The sequence below is a fragment of the Temnothorax americanus genome, unplaced genomic scaffold (assembly GCF_048541705.1).
Source record: "Temnothorax americanus isolate GAGA-0224 unplaced genomic scaffold, ASM4854170v1 Scaffold1, whole genome shotgun sequence".
Lineage (NCBI taxonomy): Eukaryota > Metazoa > Arthropoda > Insecta > Hymenoptera > Formicidae > Temnothorax > Temnothorax americanus.
This window is the reverse complement of record NW_027509230.1, coordinates 4,029,712-4,051,557: the sequence shown is the minus strand read 5'-3', so window position 1 is coordinate 4,051,557 and position 21,846 is coordinate 4,029,712. Positions and strand designations below refer to the sequence as shown.

The window sequence follows — 21,846 nt, the reverse complement described above, 5'->3', positions numbered from 1 at the left end:
CGAGTGCACTTAACGACCGTCAAATAAGTATTACGACGTACAAAATGATCGATCGCCGTTACACATCTGCGCGCTTTAAAGACACGAGCGAAAAAGCAACGCTCGCCCGCTGAGTAAAAATCGTGACTAGGCCTTTCTCGCACATCGGCAGGAAATTAATCATAATAATCCCACTACCGGTGCGCGCGCGCTCGACAATAAGTCTGATCGCACCTTCGTCATTCATTATACAAGGCCAGACAGTACATTCATGGTGAACATGAAATTCGCAGATTCACCCAACTGTAAAGTACGCCGAAGGGAGATAACGAATCCGGGAATCTTTTTAACGCGCGACACTCCGTCTGTTTCTTTTAGTTGCACTGGCTGAACTGGTGCAACACATAGTGCAATAAGTTAGAATAAAACAAATATATTTTCTTTCGTTCTAACTTATTGCACTAGTTCAGAAGTGCAGCGAAAACGAACAGGCCAACTGTCACATGCTGGCGGGAAATTACCACGTAATTTCAGATGTTCGCGATCTTTCGACTGTAAAAAGTGTATTTCTTCCCGCGTTGATGAAATCAAGGTAATCCTGTTGCCATGCACATAGCAAGACTGAATATATCGCGTTTTCAATTAAAATTTAATTCAATTAAATTTAATTAATTAAAAAGCGCAAAGCTTACCTAAACTAAAAGTTCATCTACAATATATGTATATTCTGAGATACTTGAAGAGGTACCTCTCTCGTGTATTATACCTCGGCGACATGTTCGACGCGTAACGTTCCTACGTTCGACGGAGAGATGAGAGATGCGAGAGATGAGAAAATACGCGGACAGGATTTCCCTCTCCGGAAGACACGAGCAAAGGGAAAAAAAAAGAGGACGAGCGTGGTGAGACAGCGGGAGGCGGAGGGAAGAGGGAGGGGGACAGAGAAGCGGCAAAGGGGTTAACTGGCGTTTTGGGGGGTCCTCGCGAAGGAAGTTGACCCAGGTGCGAAACGTCACCCCGGCGAAGATCGGATCTCGCGCCGATGCAACGAAAACACAGTTTGCGTCTCGTCACTTCGCGTGACTCGCGTATTAAGTTCCGGGCATCGGCGCGACACGGGCGCGGTTATATTTTCAGACAGGGTGGTCCGTGACGGGTGCCCCTCGGAAAGCACACGCCGAACATTCTTTCGTCCCGCCTCAAAGAGGCGCACCCCGAGTCCCCGGCGACGCGACGGTGCGTGTGTGTTTGCGCAACCAGAGCGACTCAACCAGATCAAAAGGATTACGAATTTCGGACCGAGAACCGCGCACTCGCGCGAACGAGTGCATATAAAATGCGTGAAAACCCGTCGGGCGCTAATAGCTTTGGCGAAAAAACACGAGAATCCAATGTCAATCGACGGGAAGAGAAACATTGTGGAAGAAAGCAAGCGGTTTCGAACGACGAATCGAAACGTTCTCGCACGTTTCTTTTATTTTGAGTAACGTGAAAGTGACGTTGCTTGCGTCTCCATTATTTTTTTCTTTTTTAATAAAAATTCCCTACTTACGTTTTTATAATACATCATTTTAATAATATATGGTTTTTTTTATTAAAAATACCACCTCAGCGGCTCTAGCCCTTTTATTGAGGAATTCTATAAAAAAAAAGATACGGGAGAGGACGCGTAAAGACACGTTACAGAAGTTACGATTTCATTGTAGATGATTGCCCGCCATTACGTTAGAGCGTTCATATCATCCAGAAAGACGTGGAACGCTGCTAATTATGCTTCGATTATCCTAATCAGTGAAATAATACTTTGGTCGTCTGCCGAGATTAATTTTAATGGTCCGCCATTTTGTAACTAATAACCGAATCCCCTATACGATATTGCTGTACTTTTCGTTTATACGAGTATTAATAGTGTCTTTTTGAATCTCGGGAAAAACTATAGCTGTACGAATTGTTAAATTATTAAATCCACACATATGCATTAAGTCCGTCCTTAAATTTCTCGAGACATTATAGGATTTTACAGTTAACAATTGTAATCGCGCGCAATAAAATAGTTATCTGTCGATCAAGTATTTAGTATTTGTTTGCGCTAGCGTCTGATATTCCATCAATGTGTTATTACTTTGAATAATGTCTTATTAGAATACACACCGTATTTTTAATTAAAAATAGGTTTTAGTTTAATGCAAGCTTTATTTCGATAAAGATTTTAATTAAAACCAGCATTTTATTAAAATATAGAATATTTATAATATTGCAATTCCGATATTTGGTGGCGATACTTCAGAAATTACCATTGATAATTAATAAACTTTAATAAATATTATTAATAATATCTCTCTCGATCTGTGTAATTTTCCAAATTAGCGAATGTTTTTGAATTAGTTTTGCGCTAATTTCACAAATTTGCTGGAAAATCAGACATTATAAAAATTGATAAAAATTATGAAAAAGAATTTCTCTTTCTTCGTAAAAAAATTATGACACAATGGAAATATTTTTGAAAAAAAGTTGAATAAAAAACAGGTTAAAAATATTCTATTGCAAAAACGTTATTTGAGCCATTCTATAATACAAAGTAATGCAGCTCCTTCGCGAGAGGGAGGATTGACTTACGAATATATACGTTAATATATACGTTAATAAAAACGTTATTATCATTTAAAAGGATTGGGTTCTTACGCGACGCCAATATCGAAGTTTCGAATATCACATGGCGTAAGACTATACTCATAAATTGAGCGTTTGAAAGACTTACCCGGCAATATCTTGAACGCGAGTCTGCAAGACCGTTTTCTCAAAGGGCTCTTCAGGGATCAGGCTGCACAGCAATTGCGTCGCGCTGGCAGCCACTGTACCATTTCCGGTTGAATTGGCGGATACATCCTGAGTCTGAGCGTGGTCGTCGAGACTAGTCAGGGTCTGTGAAAGAAGAAACGCAGCGGTTGCAATGAACGGATGTAATACCTTTATGAAGCCGTTCCACACAAAGTCTGAGAAATAAATGTCACATTTTTTTCTTAGCGAATTTTATTTCCATGCTCTTTAATCCCGTTTTTAGACACGGTAGTCTATGCGCACTCGGCATTGATCGGAAACGGACATCGAAACTTTTATCGATCGCATCTCGTTGCAAATTGCAAATAGTCCGAGTTCTGGAATAGACCGATCTTAAATGCACAGAGAGATGGAATTACAAAAGTAATCAGAAAATATTTCCGACATTCTCTCCTATATTGTTCCTATCGTATACTCCGTGGAGTAATATCGATTCTTAAAATCGAGATAACATCGTAAACGAACAAACAAACGTATCAGAATCGTCAATGGATATTTAAAATCCGAAAAGAAGGATTCGCGCGACCAAAGAGAGACGTATATTTAATTGACTCTTGTCTACTTAACACCGCGAAAGAATCGCAGTGAATGAAATGGGGAAGGGTATCTAAGATACAGCGAGAAACGTGAGACCTGGAATCCATTAGACCTGTGTGTACAATTACAGTGTACAATTACGTATCAATTAAAGTGACAAAAACTGACGAAAGGTTTGCGAAGATGTGAAAGAAAAGGGAGGATCCCCGATCACAGAGATACACCGAACGCGACCACTATCAAACATTCTGTATATTAAATGTGGAAGAAACAGAACGAAGCCACACACTGATATCAGGGTCATTACCTGTATATTTTTTGTAAGAGCGTGCTCGTCGAACGATCAAGAAGTCAGCATGCCACCGTGCCCGGAGGGAATTAAAGGAATTTTAACATAATTTTTTTCACTAAAGTTTTTACCAGGAGAACCATTACACACCGGTCGGCTAGTTATGTACTTAGCGTCCAATTCCAGTCGATCGGCCAGACACAGCGAATTCCTGATAGGTTGAGTCATTGTTACAGACCCGTTAGACCGAGGCAGCCTTGTTGGGCAGCACGCACACGTACACGCGCATTTAGAACGCTAAATTAGTGGTAACGAGTCAAAGGGTTTCGATAAGAATTCTGGAGACAGGAATATAGGTTCTAAACGGTTTAGCCTCGGTAGTCTCGATAAGCCGTTCGAGGAATTCTATAGAAAAGTCGTACGCGCTACACGTTTGTCCACTTTTATTTCACTTCTGGAAGTATCGCGATGCGCGCCGCGGGCCGCGTCGATCGATCGAAAACGACAGTCTTTTCTTTTTTTTCGACGACTTACAACGATCGATTTCTCAAATATCAGCGTTCGCGATGGTCCGATCACTTCTTGTTGCAAAAACCTCATCCGAATTGAGCAATCTCGCCTTTACCTATTAATAATATCGCGGAGAGTACACGTTATAAAGTTTATACCTTGAAGAATAAATCTGATTATCTTCTTTCCGCTCCCCTTTGATTGAATAACGCGTACAGAGCGAGAGTTTAAGGAGACGTTTGCCATCACACATTTGTTATTGATTTCTGAAAGATTCTGCCGCAGGCAGAAAATATTGACGCGCATAATCTTTTAAGAACTATTGTTGCGCCGGGCGGGCCTCGGATGGAAAAGATAATGTTACGAACCGGCCGCGCTCATGAGAGGTAGCGAAATAATCTCCTACGAAACATTAAAAAGTGGTTTGACCACTGCCTTGACAAATTCAATCCCATCCGTATCCAGAAAGAAAAAAGGGCTGCCACGACTCTCTGATACGGGGCGAACGAAAACAAGACGCCAGCGCGAGACGTTGAAATTTCGAGGAACGCATATGTCGGAGTATGTGCGACCATAAACGGGAGATGCTTTTATGTTAATCCAGTTCTTTCCGAACTTAAGCGTCACGGAAAGAGCAAGCCGATGGGAAGAAGATTTTAGAGAATTCTATGAGACGCCGATAAAATAGCGTGGATTCTATTATGATTCTTGAGATCAGTTTGTACATTTGCATTCGCATTTTATCCACAGAGTCATTATTATTCTTGCGATTGTTACATAAGGGACCTCCAAAAGCAGAAAGTTTTATTAGATATGTTTATATATATATATTTTTTTAATTTTTTTTTTCTCGATGTCGATGTTAAACGTTTTAAAACATATGCGTTGAAAAATAAAAAAGACGGTCAACAGAATGTATACGCTGTATGCAATTTATATTTTGCGCTTAACAATGTGACTATCGTCCGTTATAAATTGTTACATTTCTTTGACACGTCCGGAATACGTCACTTCGGACTTCAATTCATTTGACTCGTTGTCAGAAGACACGTTATATTCTCCCCTATTTTTATTTTACGGTCAACGAATACAGTTTGCAGTCATCGAGAAATCGTTTTCCCATGCGTGCGACAGCATCAACCGGGATGCAGTCACGCATAAATACACATATGAATTCTAGAGCGGCAGAGGGACACGGCTATACCGATCGCGGACGGTTTCCAGCGATTTACGTGGAACTGCAGATTTGTTTGGCCGACGAACTAGATTGGGAAACGCGTTCGCGAGGAATTGGCGAGCCCCTTAAAGTGATTCGTCTCTCTGCGCAATGGTCCAGACCGGAAAGTTTGTCCCGACCCCATGCAGCGGGATGAATTACCAGCGTTCCCTTGTCTCGATTTTCTTAAACATTTAGGATCGATTAGAAACCGCCGTTCCTCTCATTCGTGAGGACGCGTCGCGACTCAACGAGTGCCAAAAAAATGGATGGCACGAAACGATACGCCTCGAAACGAAAAAAAATCCACGTATTTCTCGTCAGATTCGTACGCTCTCAGTCCGACGCAGCGCGATCCCGCTTTCGATTGCACCTCGGCCGTACGGAAACGCGTATACATCGGGGAAACACGCCGATACAAGCAGTTATAAAGATAACGAGGGAGGACCCCGCGCGTCCATAATCTCCGCTTATCAGCTGAATTTTTAATTTGGCGAGAGTTTATATCACCGCCGCGCGCTTTACGACGTCTTTTTCTGGTCCATTTAGTAACGAGGTGACTCCCTCGCTTCCATTTTCTCGAGAATCCTCCGAGCCTGACCAATAATACGGAACGGGGTCTAACGATAAACGGAGCTGCGCACGATTGTCCGTATACGAACGGATGAACAATAAAGGCAAAATGCCCGTATAAAACGGGTGAATATTTGCTTAAGCCGAACGGAATCTCCTAGTCATTGTAAGATGATTATAAAACGAACGCGTGCTTCTCGAATATTGTATTACAAATGTTATCGTCGAAACTGTTGATAAAAGTACATGTCCGAGTGGAATAAAAACGAATAATGAGAGTAATGACTCGCGTAAAATCGAGAGGCATATGAATATCAAAGCGGACCTTCGTCTTTATTATTTTCGAGGATGAAAGTCAATGAATCATGATTTGTCAATATACATTGAACAGTCGAAAAGAATAGCCCGTCAATACGTAGAATAAGGGCACTAATTATGGATCACTCTCAGAATAAAAATTCATATTTTTATTTAGGAAAATATTAAACAAACAATAAAATAATAATTATAATATTTATAATTAATCAGACAAAGTGTGCTCCATGATTAATTTTATCTCTCTCTTTTTTATGATTTGGTTCCATTTTATTATATTTATATATTTTATATATTTTTTGTTTTATTTTTTAAAAGATATATCTTTTAATTTTAATTAAATGAAATAATGTAAATGATCTACAATTAAACCCCAGGTACTAGTCGCGGATCAGTTCTCAAAATGTTTTTCCTTTTTGGAGACGCATCCTATAAAAATAATAAAAATAATTTGCGCTTGCATATTGCACAATGTAAATAATGGATCACGATGTAACTTTAAACTTTAGCATTATGGTAATATGTTCAGCTTTATAAATTAAAATGAAAATTATATTCAAAGTTATATATATTTAACGATCAACAACAGTTAAATTACAAACAATAATAATTGAAATAACAAAGTTCTTACACACACACACATAGATACACAATACTATTTTTTATTTTATGTTCTTTCCACTTCAAACAAATTAGTTTTTCGAATCTTCTATTGACAATAAATCTCAACAGAATTAAATAAACATATAAAAAAATCTTTTGCCATGTATTTTCTTTTCACATTTAAATAAAAATGCTTAAAACCTTTGTATCAAATTTTTACTTAAAATTTTGCTGTCTTTAATTAAAATGCCATTCTTTACATAACCGCTCGACAACAAATAATTATTTTAAATACGATAAATGATCCAGAATTAGTGCCCGATCCACATCTGGCACGTTTAACCTAACTCCAGTTAACGATATCACAAAAAAAAGATGCAATTAAATTTCATAGTACATCTCACCTTGTGATGAAAGTAAAACAAAGTATATTCCAAGCACTTTTCTAAACGTGTGTAGAGTATGGGAGGTATTTTACGACTTTCTCGTTATTTTTGCAGATGAACTTCTCCTCGTTCGGCGAAGAATTCGGGTATCCGAATATCATCCGTCATCGGGTGATCTCATAAAATCGTAAAAATCTCGTCGATCATCAACGGCGGTGGCGGCGGGAAAATTGCAACGCGCATTTCGTATTCTAGAACGTGCGAAGAGGTTGTTGAAAAAGCGCCGATAAAAGGTGGCGGAGGAGGAGGAGGAAGAGGAACAAGAGAAGGAGGAGGAGGAAGAGGAGGACGAGACAAAAGATTAGGCCGGGTCCTCGAAACCAGGGCTTGATGGAAGTGGAAACAGAAGTATACCCCACGCACATTCTACCGCGGACGGACTTTCCTTTCACCCGTACAACCCGGGCGCTCCATCCGCGTGCGTGTTGCGCGTGCACGTGTGTATGTGTATGCGTGATGCGTGCGCGCGTGTGACGCGTGCGTACACGCGTGCGTGCGTGCGTGCGTGCGTATCTGTATGTGGGTGACGTCACTAAAAGCTCTCTCGCCGCTAATGCATTTGCGGAGGGGGATCCTTGGAAGAGGGGACAGGAAGGAGGTGACGCCAGTGCCGTATCTATGGAGCGTGAAGAATCGATGGCGAAATCACACCGATGGATTCCCGTGTCGGTGGCGAAGCCACGAGATGATCGGTCCGCGAAGAAAAGATACGCGGAGTCTGCCGTACGAAAGACACGTTGAAAGCGTGAATCTTCACACCGACGAGATACGCACTTGTAGCCGTGTAAATAACAAAAAAATCCAAGAGAAAGAATGAGAGAGAGAGAGAGAGAGAGAAGTCGTCAAATTAGATAAAATTCTAGATAAAAGAATGAAAATCAACGTGAACATATATAACGATTTTAATATTTCTTTGATAAATTTATTCGCGTTTATTGTTGCACAAAGATATCACTCGCATGTGAAATGCCGAGCGTTTGCGCTAAAAGAAAAAAGAATATAACGATCGGTCGCAGTAATTATATTTGCCGTTTTGTAATTAACTGCGTAAAGCACTCGATATTTCATTGACACATATACAAAATGACAACGCCAGATGCGTATAAATCGAATTAAACCGAACCATATTGTTTTGCTAACCGCGCACACCGAAGCGCCGTGATCAAATATTTTTAATTAATTGAACCGCGAATTCTCGATGAAAAAAAGATAAATGCGTATATAAAAAAAAAACAAATACAATTTTTATATTTTAAATCTGTATTTTCTCTTAATGATGAGATTTAAACATTAGAGAATCTTTAAAAAAAAAAAATGTAAAAGCACAGAGACAATCTCTACATCGGTTTCAATCAACAAATAACTGTCGTCTTAGTTCGTGAATTTTGTTATATAGATTTTCTGTTGATATTTAACGCGATAATAGCAGCACTATATCGCAATCATAAACGTATCGACATCGTATCGGGTATATCAATGATTAATAAACGCGAATTTAGCGTACTGCTCAACCTATACATTTTAACGTAAACAGGCAAATAGAGCTGTGCGTCCTTCTTCTCGAAATTGATTCGTTAAAAGAAACTACGTGGAATTATATACATACGTTTATAATATAAATTATATATGTACACAAATAAAATTTTATTATGTTTTATAATGATATATATGTATATATATACAGTGTGTATAATTCATTCTTTTAACTAATTAATTTCTGGAAAAAGAACGGATAACACCTTACAATTACTGTCATTCTATAGGTGAGATTTTTATTTTTGCACAGCTTTCCTATTCTCCAACATGTCTCGAAATTAGTGCGTCGTATTCCCTCCATTTATCGGGGAAACGATACGTGCCTACCGCGACATTCAAACGAGTTCGAAAGGCAACCGCGTGACGTGAAAACGTGGATCCCCGAGATTCTTAATCCTTATTTTGACAAGTCGGACAGAATGGACAGGATGACAGGAACACATCGTCTTTACCGTCGTCCCTTTACCGACCTCGAAACGAGGTAAGAAAAAAAAGGGAGAGAGAATAAAAAAAGGAAGAGAAAGAAAAAAAGAAAGAGACGAAACAAGCTATAATCTACATGCCTATCTACCACATTAGCTCGCTTTAGAAGACGATGCTCGTTATGCTCGTTTATGTTCGTTCGATGCGGATATCACCATGTACTTTGGCTCGCGTCCTTATTAAGAGACGAAAACTCTTTTGTTCGCCATTCCTTTAAATAATTAACGGCAAACAGGCAAATTAGAGTGCCGTTCTTTTTCTAGAAATTAATTTATTTAAACCTATACATTATTCTCTCTCTCTCTCTCTCTCTCTCTCTCTCTCTCTCTCTCTCTCTCTCTCTCTCTCTCTCTCTCTCTCTCTCTCTCTCTCTCTCTCTCTCTCTCTCTCTCTCTCTCTCTCTCTCTCTCTCTCTCGCGTGAGGTGTATATCTTATACACACCATTATATCTCAATTTTCATTTTTTTTATGATTTACAATTAAATAAAGATTGATAATACTGTATATATCGTCAAAAATAGAATAAAGACAAGCTTAAAAGTTTTTCTTTAATTGTGAAACAATTTGTGCAGCATTCGATTAATAAAAAAAAATCTTATCCTGTAAATTAAGTAGATTTCTAAGGCTGGAGTGGTTTTATACTTTAGGCGAGTAATGTGAGGTGAAAAGAGTGATATCAAGTTACCACATATGTATACAATGCAAAATAAAATTTTATTTATTATATATATAATTTATATATATGTATATAATTCCACGTAGCTTCTTTCAATAAATTATCAATCTGTAGAAAAGGAACGTAGTTCTACTTGCCCGTCTACGTTAAAATATATAAATAACATGTGTAATACGCAAGCACACTCACGAACGTTCTAAGATTAAATTCCCTATTCTTCTTGATAGAAAACAAAAAGCGTAAAGGGAATTATATCTGGTCAGTTTATGAAAAAGAATATTTATGCGTCCTTTGCAATATCACAAAAAAACTACACATATGCGACCAGAATCTGCCGGTATCCTTGTTAACAATTTTCGTGTAATCTCGCATTTCAATTACCGCGCGTTCGTTCCGCTATAGGGTTCCCTCGAAACTAAATATACAACGGAAGTTCATTGTATAATTACCTGAGATTTAATTTGCAAACAATTCCCGGATTACAACCTTAATTCGAAGCCCGTTGACGCGCATCCACGTTGATGACGAATGGAAAGCAAAAACTGTTGTCGCCTGCGATCACACATATCTGAACGTGGTTGTCGTGGTTACACGAGAGTCAGAAATAGATCAAGACATTATCGATTCAATTCTGAAGATCAGTTCTTTTTTTACCTTCTCATTAAAGAATTATCACGAATATTTTTATTTTGGGAGATAATTTCGAAGATTCCTTAGTCGAGTAAATTGACCCTCTATTCCCAGAGGGCAGCACGTACCGGATAGGGTGCCGATTCAAATTTTATATATAAAGCTACGTTCAGAACGCATTTTGCAAGGTGGACAATTCGAAAGGTGGAAAATTCTAAAATCAATCCCTTATGGAAACGCAAGAAAAATGACATAAAAATCTGCATAGAAATTGAAGAACTTCGATCAAATTAACTTATTCGACGATTAATTTGTCAAATAATACCCTGTAGTATTATTTTAATATGAAAAACTATCGATTTATTGCTATCAATTTTTTGATACAGGAAAAGAAAGATTAGTTTAGGGACTATGAATTATAGTTAGAAATTTTGCTTTGAGCAATTCTGTTGGTTAATCGTTGGTTAATCGCAGGTCGATATTATTCTTAGACTCATGAATTAAAAATTTCAACCAAAAGAGATAAAGCCGATTAAAATTAAAGTTATCTGGCCGAAATATAATTTAATCTAATTTAATTCGCGGTTCTCAACGCATAGTCTGATTATTAAACAAATAGTGCTATTGGTGAATTCAGATATATATTACTGACTTCAATTTTTAAACGGTATTTAAAAATATTTCCTTAAAATTTATATATATATTAGGGACAAAGAATTTAATTGGGTAATATATTAATTTTCAATAAATCCAGCAATGATGCAACGGACCGATATTTATACTCAAATACAAGAATATCGTATTATAAAATATCTATAAAAAACTACTCCTTCATTATATATAAATCATTGGATTTTAAAAAATATAGCACTACAATTATCTCAAACAAATTTTTTACCTAAATTCATATAATCTATAGTACCCTATGTAATAGGTACTACATGGTAGGTACACATAGAGCAGTACACTATATGAATGGTTAATACGCTAATAATCATTATTGAAGGTAAACTATACACAAACTTACCTCTAAACGTTGTAAAAGTAGATCCAGGATAACGAGAATTTTGTTGCTTAATAAAATAGCCTCTGTGTTCTCGGTGTTCCCACTGATCCCGGCCTTGTAAACTCGGCACAGCGATGTAATTGCTCTAAAATTTCAGATACGAATAAAAATCTCATAATATTAATTAAAAGATTTATTATACTTACTTATTCGGTAAAATGTAAGATGCATTTTGTGTATTTAAGCCTAAATTCAACAAGTTTGTTAGAGTGTCAAATCCATTCAAACATCTAAACGCATCTTGATCAAGTGGACACTGAAACGGAACAAACGAATGAAATATAATTATACGAAGTAATACGCGAGAGGAAATGTTACTTTCACTATAGAGCCTACCGATTTGGAGAAGGCTCGAACAATTTCTCCCGAGCAGCGCTCCAAGGTGGCCAATGCTATGTTCGACCATGCTGATTTGGAATGATTATTATATAATCTATCTAATTCTTTCAAATTACGGCGGAATTTGGCTTTATTGGCTGATTCGACGGATAAATTCTGATTAGTCTCACTTTTGTACTTGTCTTCCCATTCCTGTCCGCGTGAACTTATACGCTGTTTTATTTTCCTGCACCGACGTTTCAGCGCTTTTTGCTTCTCTTTCACAGCCTTGCTGTTGTTCGCGTTATTATTATTGATTACGGTGACAGAAACGTCCCGTATTTGCGCAATATTAAAACGCTGAAGCTCATCTCGAGACGGCTCGCGATTATCGTGCGCGCTTCGTACTGCTTCAAGATGCGTCTTTCCTTTCAAGTGGCTTAGAAGATGCACCTCGCTAGATATCTGTAAAATACGCAAATGCAATAAGTCTCAAGTTAAAAAAAAAAAAAAAAAGATTACGTCGCGTAATTGTGTGGGGAAACTCACAATCGTGCCACATAGAGAGCACTGTTTTTGAGCGGGATACGATTTGAGAGTGGGTGGCACTTCCTCCGATCTTAAAATCGAAGACTCAACCGCACGTTGCCGAATGTGCTCAATGTTTTCCACATGCCGCCTAGTGGATTCTTGCTGCTTCTGCGCTATTTTCTTCTGCAGCTCTTCCTGATTAGCCAGTTGCGCTGCATGAAGTGCCGACAAACGTTCTTCGCGATCTCGTGCCTTTTCTCTCGCTAATTCCTACAAAGTTAAACTTGGTAACTTAAAAACTCCACCTATAAAATAAAGATATCTCGATGGTATAATAATAATTCATGTACTTGTCGTTCTTTTTCTCTCTCGAGCTGCATTTTGCCAACCCTTTCCTCGCGTTCTCGTCGTGCTTGCTTCATTTTTTGTATTCGCAACTGCCGCTCTGCTTCCAAAGCTCTTCGACGTTCCTCAGCCGCAGCTTCTTTGGCAGCTTTTTCCTCTTGTCGACGTTGACGTTCTTCTTGAATACCCTATATAACAAGTCGTGCTTGTGTTAAAAACGTAACACCGATAATATATATATTATATATAATTACACATTAAAATGCTATACAATATACAGGTTTAAAAAATCCTGAATTTTTTTTTATTAAAAATGTTATTTTTTGGAAGGATACATACCTGTAATCTTTCTTCTTGTTCTTGACACAACGCCATAAAATCATGTCTTTTATTTTGTGCCTCCAGTTCATTGATGAAAGCTATTTCCTTCAACTTTGAGTCCTCGTCGTGTGCTTTTCTCACTATTTCTAATAAATGTTGTGTCCTATTTTCTTCCGCCCTTTTAAGTTTCATTTCCATCCTGATTCTCTTGTCCTCTATCAATTGACTCTTTGCACTTTTGACATCTTCCACTTTGTTTAATAATTCTCGCAATCGTTGCGATTTCTCCATAAGCAGCGTTTGACGTTTGTGTTGAGCACAGGCTTGTTTCGCTTGATATTTTCTTAACGTTTCAGGAAGCGATCTTTTTCGCGATGGAGATGAAAGTTTCTGATGTAATTCTAAAGCACGCCCGGGATGACGAGCTACTAATGCACGCAATTGTGCAAGAGTATCGACTCGTTCCGCCCAAGACATTCCTTCTAACATATTTTCGTACCTGTAACATTTATTTTGTTAACAAAATTTGGCAATCCTATCGAGACATTGAACAATATGCATAGCTTTTATATGTACCTGTCTTCTAAACTAATATCATCAGTTACACTGAGCGATACCGCAGGTTCGTCTTCCATTTCGAGAACCATTTCACCATCCGTTTCATCTGTTTCGGTATCAACGTCAATTTCAGTGGACTCTAATTCCAAAATCTGCCGTTTTAAGGACGCCTCTTCATCCGATAGCTGCTGAGATCTTTGAGAATCCGCTTCTTCCGTCTTTCTTTCTTCCTCCAAGATAATTCTTTCTCTTTCTGCCTGAGCGGTCATAAATTGCTGTATACGTTTCTCAAGTAATTCTGCGTCATTCTTAAAGATAGCTGCGATCACCGATGTCGAATTGGTATCACATAAATTTAACGTGTTCTTTTTAAGTGCGTCTTCGAGATTACTTTTAATCGTAGATGTTATGAATTCCCCTTTAACTTTCTCAACCTCATTATTCATATTTTTGCCGGTTTTTCCTACAATACACTTTTTCTTTTGTTTATTTCCATCTGGAGTATAACTAGTCTTCTTCAGCTTCTCCGATGGGCTTTCTATTGATAAAGCTGGCAAGGATAGAGCAGTGCTTGGTTTATGAAAGCGTGTAGACATGTTCAAATTATGAGTGCTCCCTCTTCTACAGCGGTTCCTTACTGTTTGCCAGCCGTCACTTTCGTCTTTTAACTTTGGAGATACCGTTTGTTTGGTTAAAACTTCTACGGATCCATTCATGTCTCTATTTTGATCTTTCCTTGCATTTTGTTCTGATAACTGAAAAAATACATATTGTTTTTGTACACGATATAATAGTACACAATATGACAGTTTAATGAAATATGTATAATACCTTATTTTCAGGAGTTTGAAACCGTCCTCTCACAATAACAGACGTTCCAGGCCTTCTTTTACTTGAAGCAGGTAAATGTTTATCACTTAAGCAAGTTTTACTTCTGATAAATTTTGGAGTTTCGGATAAACCCGACGACTCTACTTTGGATGTTCTCGTTTGCGACACGGTCGCGTAGGCAGGCCTGTTCGCGCTAATTACCATGGGGCTCTTATCTACGTTATTCGATGTTGCATTTGGAGTATCTTTAGTATTTGACTTATCGCCAATTTCGTGAGGATGTTTACTTATTCGGCAATTAACTTGACTTATCTTTTCTGAAGTACTCTGAACGTTAGCTGTCTTTATACTCAACTTTTCAGTATTTTCACACTTTTTATTACTATCCTTTTTAACTTTGGCATTAATTTCATTCTTTCCCAGTCCGTTATTATTATTACATGATAATTTGCTATCCGTACTTTTCCCCTCTGTATTACCGTCTTTAACGTTCACGCCATTACTTTCCTTCTGCACAAGTTCACAATTAGTACACGAACTCGGCGAAACATTTTCATCACTCCTACAGGTTTGTTCTCGTTTTTCTGAAGATAAATTAGAATCAACTGGCTTTACAATACCGCTGTGCAAACAGTCCTTTGTTTGCTTAGAAATATTTCTAACATCCACTTTATTCTTCGAATCGTACGTTACACCGTCGTTCAACGTCCTGCGATCCACAAAGCTATTCGTTTTCGATTGCACAGTTTGTTTCACGAGAACTTTGTTAGACGCTTTCGTCGACGTGGATTTTTCCTTAATTGGTATTTGATTTCCTGTCTTGTCTACTCCATTCTTACGTTTCTCTTTAACGTCGGGGGAACAACTCTTGCAAACGTTGTTTTTATTATCTTTTAACAATTTATGAACAAATTCCTCTTTAGCATGATTAATTTTGTTGTCCGTTACAATCGGTTTATTCTCACAAATGATTTGGTCGACCGGACTTTTGCAGACCAACTCCGTCGGACTGGCTCTCCGCAAGGGACTAGTGGACTTTGGAATTACGGTTGAATTCCATATCCGACAAGGAGACGTTTTCCTGACTTCCCAAGCCAACGGAGTTCGTCGTAACGGTGGCGATGAATTTTCGTAGGCCCACTTAACTTTGAACCATTCTATTAAATTATGAAAATCTCGGGTATAGTTCTCGAGCACCAAAATAACTTCCTTGCACTCAGAGATGTTTTCGTCTTCCTCGCATGTTTGGTAGATACCATCAACCGCTCTTTGCAAATTTCCAAATAGAAATGCCCAGTATCGCGCCTGTAATTCTGGAATGATACGATACGTTCGATCAACAGTGGAATAAACAATGTAAATTGCAAGATATTATTTAATTACATTACACAAGTATTCTTTTATTAAGAAAACAGAGAGATTATTATAAAAAAGAAAGCTGTCTTACCAGACTTCTTATCACGACCCGTAGAAGCGGACCTTACTCTTGTGGTTGGTTTCATAGTTCGCTTTGTCAAACCCGATTCTGCCTGCCTTGGCCCACTGGGCGGTTTCTTCGTAATTTTCTCTACGTTATTCGTACCGACCGGCACGTTAAAAGCTACCAAGTTCCTGGCCGCGCGACCTTCCTCTTGAATGAGTAACCTAACGTCTGCCATTTTTTCGTAAATACCTGGAATAACAATCAGGATAATATATGAGAAAACAGATCTTTAAAATCAACAGAGACACGCGTAGCTACTTATTGAATGCAATTCGGTAAAATTATAAAATTGAACAAAGTAGGCCCCGTGACACATGTTACAACTCACATTAAAAAACCCTGAAAATTGTTCCAAATAGCCAAATCTATCGAGATCAGATTTTAAAAGTGTCTGCTATAAATTTTGTCAATAAAATGCCAACGGAAATATAACAGAATCTGCTATAAGAATATAATGATCAATTGTAGAAACTGAACTGACTTGTGACTATTTAAAACGATGTATTCCATTTAATAAATGTTTACAAAATAACACAGATTCTGTTAGCAATCCGCTGTCAAATTACATCTGCAAGCTCTGCCGACAAAATATAAGTTTAAGACGCAGATGACACCAAAATTTTTATACTGCAAGCGATTTGTTTATCAGGGTATTCAGGGTATACAATGTAAAATAGAAACGGCGGATATGCGTGTGCGCGAGCGGGAAAGCCTCCAGATAAGAAACCAAAGCAGATTTGATCGTCACGTTGTTACGACACGCGCTCTACGACACCGCGGCGCCAACCACGTTCGGGCCTCGAGGTTATACCTCATCGTGACGCAACGCATTCGCGAAGCTCGGACGAGCCGAGCGTGGTGTCGGCGTCCGAGAAAACGACGGTTTAACACGATGACATCGAGATGCCGTAGCCCAACGCGGTCAGTGTCCGCGGATCGCGCAAAACCGTCCGAACCGTCCTTGTCTGCCTGACGACCTGATGACGACGACGACGACGACGACGGGCACCGTTCTGTCAAAGCGCAAAGCGTGAAGCTGATCCGCGCTAGTCACCGCGACCCACCTTTTCGATCCCGAATCCCGACGATTACGAGAGATCGCCGAACGGCCGCCCGCACCTCGCGCGACTACGTCTCGCGAGTGACATTTGAGAAACGGCGCATAATAACATATTTTACGCGGAATCGCATGTATCTACGTACGTCAAAACGGGTAAACACGGGCCTCACGAGTTTTGCGCATTGGTCGAGTACTGCCGCGTGGCGCGTACTGCGCATGATATGGATCACGATCAGGCCCTGGTTCGTTTTTAGCTGAACTTCTTGCACGGTTCGTCTTTCCTACTTTTTCTTCTCACGTTGGAGAGAAAAGGAGGAGAGATGAACTGCGCAAGAATCGCCTAAAATAGAACAGAACTCCATTGCACTGCTATCGACGAGGGCTGCACCGGCTGCACTCAAGTGCACTGAAAACAGTAGGAGCCAGGGCGGAGGGAGAAGAAAGTGCGGTATCACTGTTCTTTGTTTTCTCAAGTTTTTGTATACTTGTAATTTTTCCTTTCTCTTGTCCCTAATATCTAATTGTACACTTATTTGTATCTATTTTATGTTAAATGTAGAAAGTAGAAAGTGAAACATAGAACAATGAGCAACAATTAACCTTACAATGTCTGTCCCTTTTGTAGCCAAATTTTTTTAATTAAAAAATCTTTTTATTTATTTATTTGATTTAATTTGAATGTAAATCATTTTCTTAGATGTAAACTGCAAAGATCGAATTATCTTACAAAGCGCAAAAAATTTCGAGAACGTACAGCTCAAATTAATATTCATAACGAGCATGATATATTTTATTCTTTAATTTTTGCTTTTTTGTTGGAAATCGTTTCGAGGATCGGGGACAAATTACTTTGGGACAGCACTGGAAATTGTTGATACAGCATAAAGCGTGAAAATATTGAAAATATTCGTGGACACGACAACTTCAATCTCCATTTGTTTTTACGTAGAGGCGTCAGTAAAAAGGAGTTCTACCTAAAAAAAACCAAACTATCCTGCATCAGTGTCCGATATAATTACACAAATGGAGATGTTTTTTGACAGTCCAGGATGAAGAAATCGTGAAGAAATTACGCTATAGGATTTCCCCGACTCTTTCTATCCAATTGAGGGATTTTACAATTAATAAATACAATATGTGTGTATCCACGTTGGATTTTATTGGCCGTATTGACCTCTGGAAAGAGGCAGGTGCCATAATTTGAGCGAGAAGACATTGGATTTATAGTGTCACAGTGAATTAAATAATAACGATGGAGGTACCTGGCGTCGACGAGGAAGATGAAGATGTTGTGATACAAGTACGAACCCAATTCCTTAAACTTAAACTCAAATTGTGTAACTTAAAGAGGCCACATTTGTGCCATCCCGAGCAAAAGGATAAGGTTATATTTACATTCGTGGACGCATATCTTTCGCCACTTTGCACAAAGACTAGAAACATCGGGAGAGAATTTCCTTGTTGACAATGTAGTTCCTTCAATTTAACATCAATTTAAGCGTAAACTTTTCACGTTAGAGATAAATTATTGACAAGCAAGCCGCAAGGATAATTGTTCGCTAAATGAATAATGAAGAGTAATGAACATGAGTTTAGAACGACGGGTTTAAAATAATGAAGTATAATTATAATTGATTCCGCTTAATGAAGAATAACGTTTCAGAGAAATTTTATGTCTTTGTGTTACAGGGTAGCGCTCTTCACGAGCATCTTTCACAATTAGGTTACACAGACTTTGAAAGTATGCCTGTGCCCAAGAGAACGCATTTCAAACAGGAGTATTATTTAAATATCGTAATAAGCTTTTATATTATCTGTTACATGCAGAAAAGATTGATAAATCTTTCATAAAATGCGTGTAACCTTTCAATTTTTTCTTTCAGGATATTAGAAACACCTTGAAGAAGATTTACAGAAAATTATTTTCTGTTTATTCTTGGATAACGCAGGTACTTGTTGCTCTGAGAGGAATTACATAGTCGCACAATCTGTAACGAGTACAATTGTTTCCTGTAATTTACTCTTTGCAGGAGAAGAGTGTTTCCAATGAGCAATTGAACACTATTTTGAGTGCAGAGACTTTGTTAAATGACCATTTTTCTATTATTAACGGCTTTGTAGCCAAGTGCGATAACAGTACTAAAAAGTAATTATACAATTTTTCTTAATTATTATAGAGTCTATTGTAAAAAGTAGTTTATAAAGCATCTCTGTGTGGATGTTTACATGTTTCTTGCTTTTAATAAAATTTACAACTGATTGAAATTGATTTAATGATAAACTTATTCATTCTGTTTGCAGAATAACGCCGCAAGAACTAATTGTGATTGGGGCTGCATTAGTCTCTTCAATGTATGTTTCGTCAACGTTATTTGCACTGTCCGCAATTTGTTGCGTCGGTTATATAAAATACTTGCGTTTTCGTGCAAATAGAAATCTAAAAAATGTTGTATCGTTACAAAATGAACTTTTTCTCATGTGTAAAGACAGCCTTAAGATCTTACGACGTGATTATAAAATGAAATTGGGCTTTGAAACGTGTCTTCAACAATTTTCGTAAGTGTACAACATTCAGATAAATTTAAGAAATGTTGATAAGATCTAGGTGTAGATATCATTATTTTATTTCTGTTTGTTTGTACTAGTCGTTTCTTAGGTGAAAAGTTGCATTATCTGGAATCTCTGAGAGATACTTCAATAAGATTTATGGAAAATATTTCCCGTGTATATTACGAATGTTCGCTGTCAATTGCGAAATTGCTGCCACCGGATGTGCTTAGCGAAGAGCTGTTTACAAAGTTTGAACGTAACTCGTTTGAGACATCTGGCGAAATTGATTGTCAAGCGTTAAAGGTGGATGAATAGTACAATTTCAAAATACATTTTACTATAACTTTTACAGTACTTATATTTTCATATTTATTACTTTTTACAGAGATCGTATCACACATATCTTCTGGTACAATCAGAAATGTTGTATTTATTAGCTGTCGCATATGATAGTAATACTTGGATATATTCTTGCCAGAAGATTCCTGAAACAAAATTAGCTCATATAATTAATATCTTGGTTAAAGAACTGGCGGTATATAAAGTTAAATTGTCGGAAGTTATTAACGCGTATCGTACTTGCAAAACGGAACCAGTTCGATATAAGTAAGTTGAGAGACATATGTTTATGTTTGCGTTCGTTACAATAGGCAATATATTACCAAGAGATTTTTCGTTAGGACACAGGACAAAGCTAAATGGCACGATCCAACCGTCCAGCTGGATTTAGCGTCGTACAAACTGCAATTGGCCTACAATCAAGTTTTCTCGACATTTAAAATTATCGAGGACTGTATTAATCAGGACATTAGTATCGATAACGAAACAGCCGATATGCTGATGCAAAAGTTGGATAAAGCATTCAAGGAGATCGGCACGGCTAAGAGTCTGGCAGAATTTGTCGTTCTATTGATGACAAGATCGAGATTCGGTGATCTGAAGGGCAGTCAGCCTGTAACCGATGATACTACGATAAGTCAGAATCCCGACTTGCCAGTAATAATCGATTCGGATCCGCAGATCCTTGACGAGGTATTCGAAGAGTATATCAAAGAGGAGTATTTAAAACCGTTGAACGAAGATACGGATGAATGTTTGTTAGAGCAACGAAAGCTGGATAAGCTTCTAGCGAAAAATTTTATGATCGAATTGAAAGAAGCTTTAATTGATAAACACAAGTCTATGTCCGAACGAGAAGCCAGGGCGCTGCAACGTATATATAAAAACGTATTGAGCGATCCTGCGTCGAGTACCGAGGACAAGGACCGCCAGGTTGTAGCTCCTCCTCCACCGCCAATGCCTTCTTACCGCATGTGGTCAACGCCATCAAGCGACCCTAATTCAGATCGCAAAGTAATTTCTCATATTTATAAGATTAAACAGGATGATCCGTCTATCCGAAAAGAATCCAACGAGTCAGACGAAGAAAATGATCTTATAAGAGCTTTGAAACGGAAGAACATTTCCGATACACCATCCACCGAAGTCTGCGAGAACGGGGATGAAGAATCTGTTGCATCCTTGCCACAGATTCTTCTCGAGACTCAAGCCACGCGATTTATCACGAGGCTACCACCACCTTTTCTCCACGAGGAAACGTTTATAGGGAGCGGTGAAAATTCTGAGGACGAGATCGTAGACAATGCAAGTGATTGTGAGGAAAATAATAAAAACTCTCAATAATAAAGATTTTCTATTTCAGACTGATCAATTTTCCACATCTCTCTTTTCACTTTGTTTTAAATATTGAATGAAATATTGGGCATTTTTTTAAATTATTATGAAAAATATTTTAATATTATTATGAAAAACTATATATTTATTTAGAGAGTATTTATTTTATGAAAAACAAAACTATTTTGAAAAAGATGCGAATAATTAGCGAAAAAACCAAGATTTTACACCGAAATACGCTAAAATAACTTTTGTTGGAATGAAGGAAGTAAATTTCAAATTTAATTATTTGTTAATTTAATTTTTTGCAAAATTTTTGCAACATTTTTGGTAGTGCTAGGGCTACAGTAGCAGTAGCGCCACACATCCACTTTCAGGAATTGGAACTACGAGTCACATCCACTTGTCGTACTGTGCTATGTATGCACTTTTCGATTGTCGGTATTTGGTGGTTCGTGGTTCGTGTCCGAACTGCCT

At 38.1% G+C, this 21,846-nt stretch overlaps 3 protein-coding genes across 14 annotated transcripts in view; 2 read left to right on the top strand and 1 right to left on the bottom strand.

Moving 5' to 3' along the window:
• LOC143903741 (uncharacterized) overlaps positions 1–9,696 on the top strand; it is a 137,074-nt gene extending 127,378 nt beyond the window's left edge. For both annotated transcript variants that reach the window (XR_013258803.1, XM_077417650.1), the window contains one exon: positions 7,361–9,696. The gene's annotated coding sequence lies outside the window, so the exon portion shown is untranslated. The remainder of the gene's footprint in view (positions 1–7,360) is intronic.
• Ssp3 (short spindle 3) overlaps positions 1–17,432 on the bottom strand; it is a 41,637-nt gene extending 24,205 nt beyond the window's left edge. Inside the window, exons 1-12 of one of the 6 annotated variants that reach the window (XM_077416121.1) lie at positions 17,289–17,430; positions 16,050–16,274; positions 14,603–15,915; positions 13,790–14,526; positions 13,232–13,712; positions 12,898–13,080; positions 12,566–12,817; positions 12,208–12,481; positions 12,035–12,105; positions 11,845–11,954; positions 11,660–11,783; positions 2,738–2,901 (exon numbers count right to left, since the gene is read on the bottom strand). In XM_077416121.1, the coding sequence (XP_077272247.1) occupies positions 2,738–2,901; positions 11,660–11,783; positions 11,845–11,954; positions 12,035–12,105; positions 12,208–12,481; positions 12,566–12,817; positions 12,898–13,080; positions 13,232–13,712; positions 13,790–14,526; positions 14,603–15,915; positions 16,050–16,260 (3,920 nt within the window). In that variant the 5' untranslated portion in view covers positions 16,261–16,274; positions 17,289–17,430. Of the gene's footprint in view, positions 1–2,737; positions 2,902–9,752; positions 10,555–11,659; positions 11,784–11,844; positions 11,955–12,034; positions 12,482–12,565; positions 12,818–12,897; positions 13,081–13,231; positions 13,713–13,789; positions 14,527–14,602; positions 15,916–16,049; positions 16,275–16,896; positions 17,037–17,149 lie in introns of those variants that run through there. The other 5 variants (XM_077415875.1, XM_077416040.1, XM_077415937.1 and 2 more) reach the window with 5 other exon arrangements.
• Positions 17,433–17,467: 35 nt separating this feature from the next.
• LOC143902981 (uncharacterized) lies at positions 17,468–21,382 on the top strand. Of its 6 annotated transcripts, none has more exons than XM_077416608.1 (9): positions 17,468–17,588; positions 18,189–18,445; positions 18,835–18,939; positions 19,029–19,094; positions 19,176–19,291; positions 19,447–19,701; positions 19,791–19,998; positions 20,081–20,301; positions 20,376–21,382. In XM_077416608.1, exons 2-9 carry the CDS (start codon positions 18,398–18,400, stop codon positions 21,376–21,378), a joined length of 2,022 nt encoding a protein of 673 aa, XP_077272734.1. In that variant the 5' UTR covers positions 17,468–17,588; positions 18,189–18,397; the 3' UTR covers positions 21,379–21,382. The 6 variants fall into 6 exon arrangements, with proteins under 6 accessions (XP_077272734.1, XP_077272515.1, XP_077272659.1 ...); XM_077416389.1 differs by having other exon boundaries at positions 17,486–17,593; positions 18,095–18,445; XM_077416533.1 differs by having other exon boundaries at positions 17,511–17,593.
• Positions 21,383–21,846: the final 464 nt, after the last annotated feature.

Coding starts and splice junctions, on each gene's coding strand:
- LOC143902981 (XM_077416608.1), top strand. CDS start 18,398: ATGGAGGTACCTGGCGTCGACGAGGAAGATGAAGATGTTGTGATACAA. Junction 18,940..19,028: donor AGGAGTATTATTTAAATATC/GTAATAAGCTTT, acceptor TTTTTCTTTCAG/GATATTAGAAACACCTTGAA. Junction 19,702..19,790: donor ACGTGTCTTCAACAATTTTC/GTAAGTGTACAA, acceptor TGTTTGTACTAG/TCGTTTCTTAGGTGAAAAGT.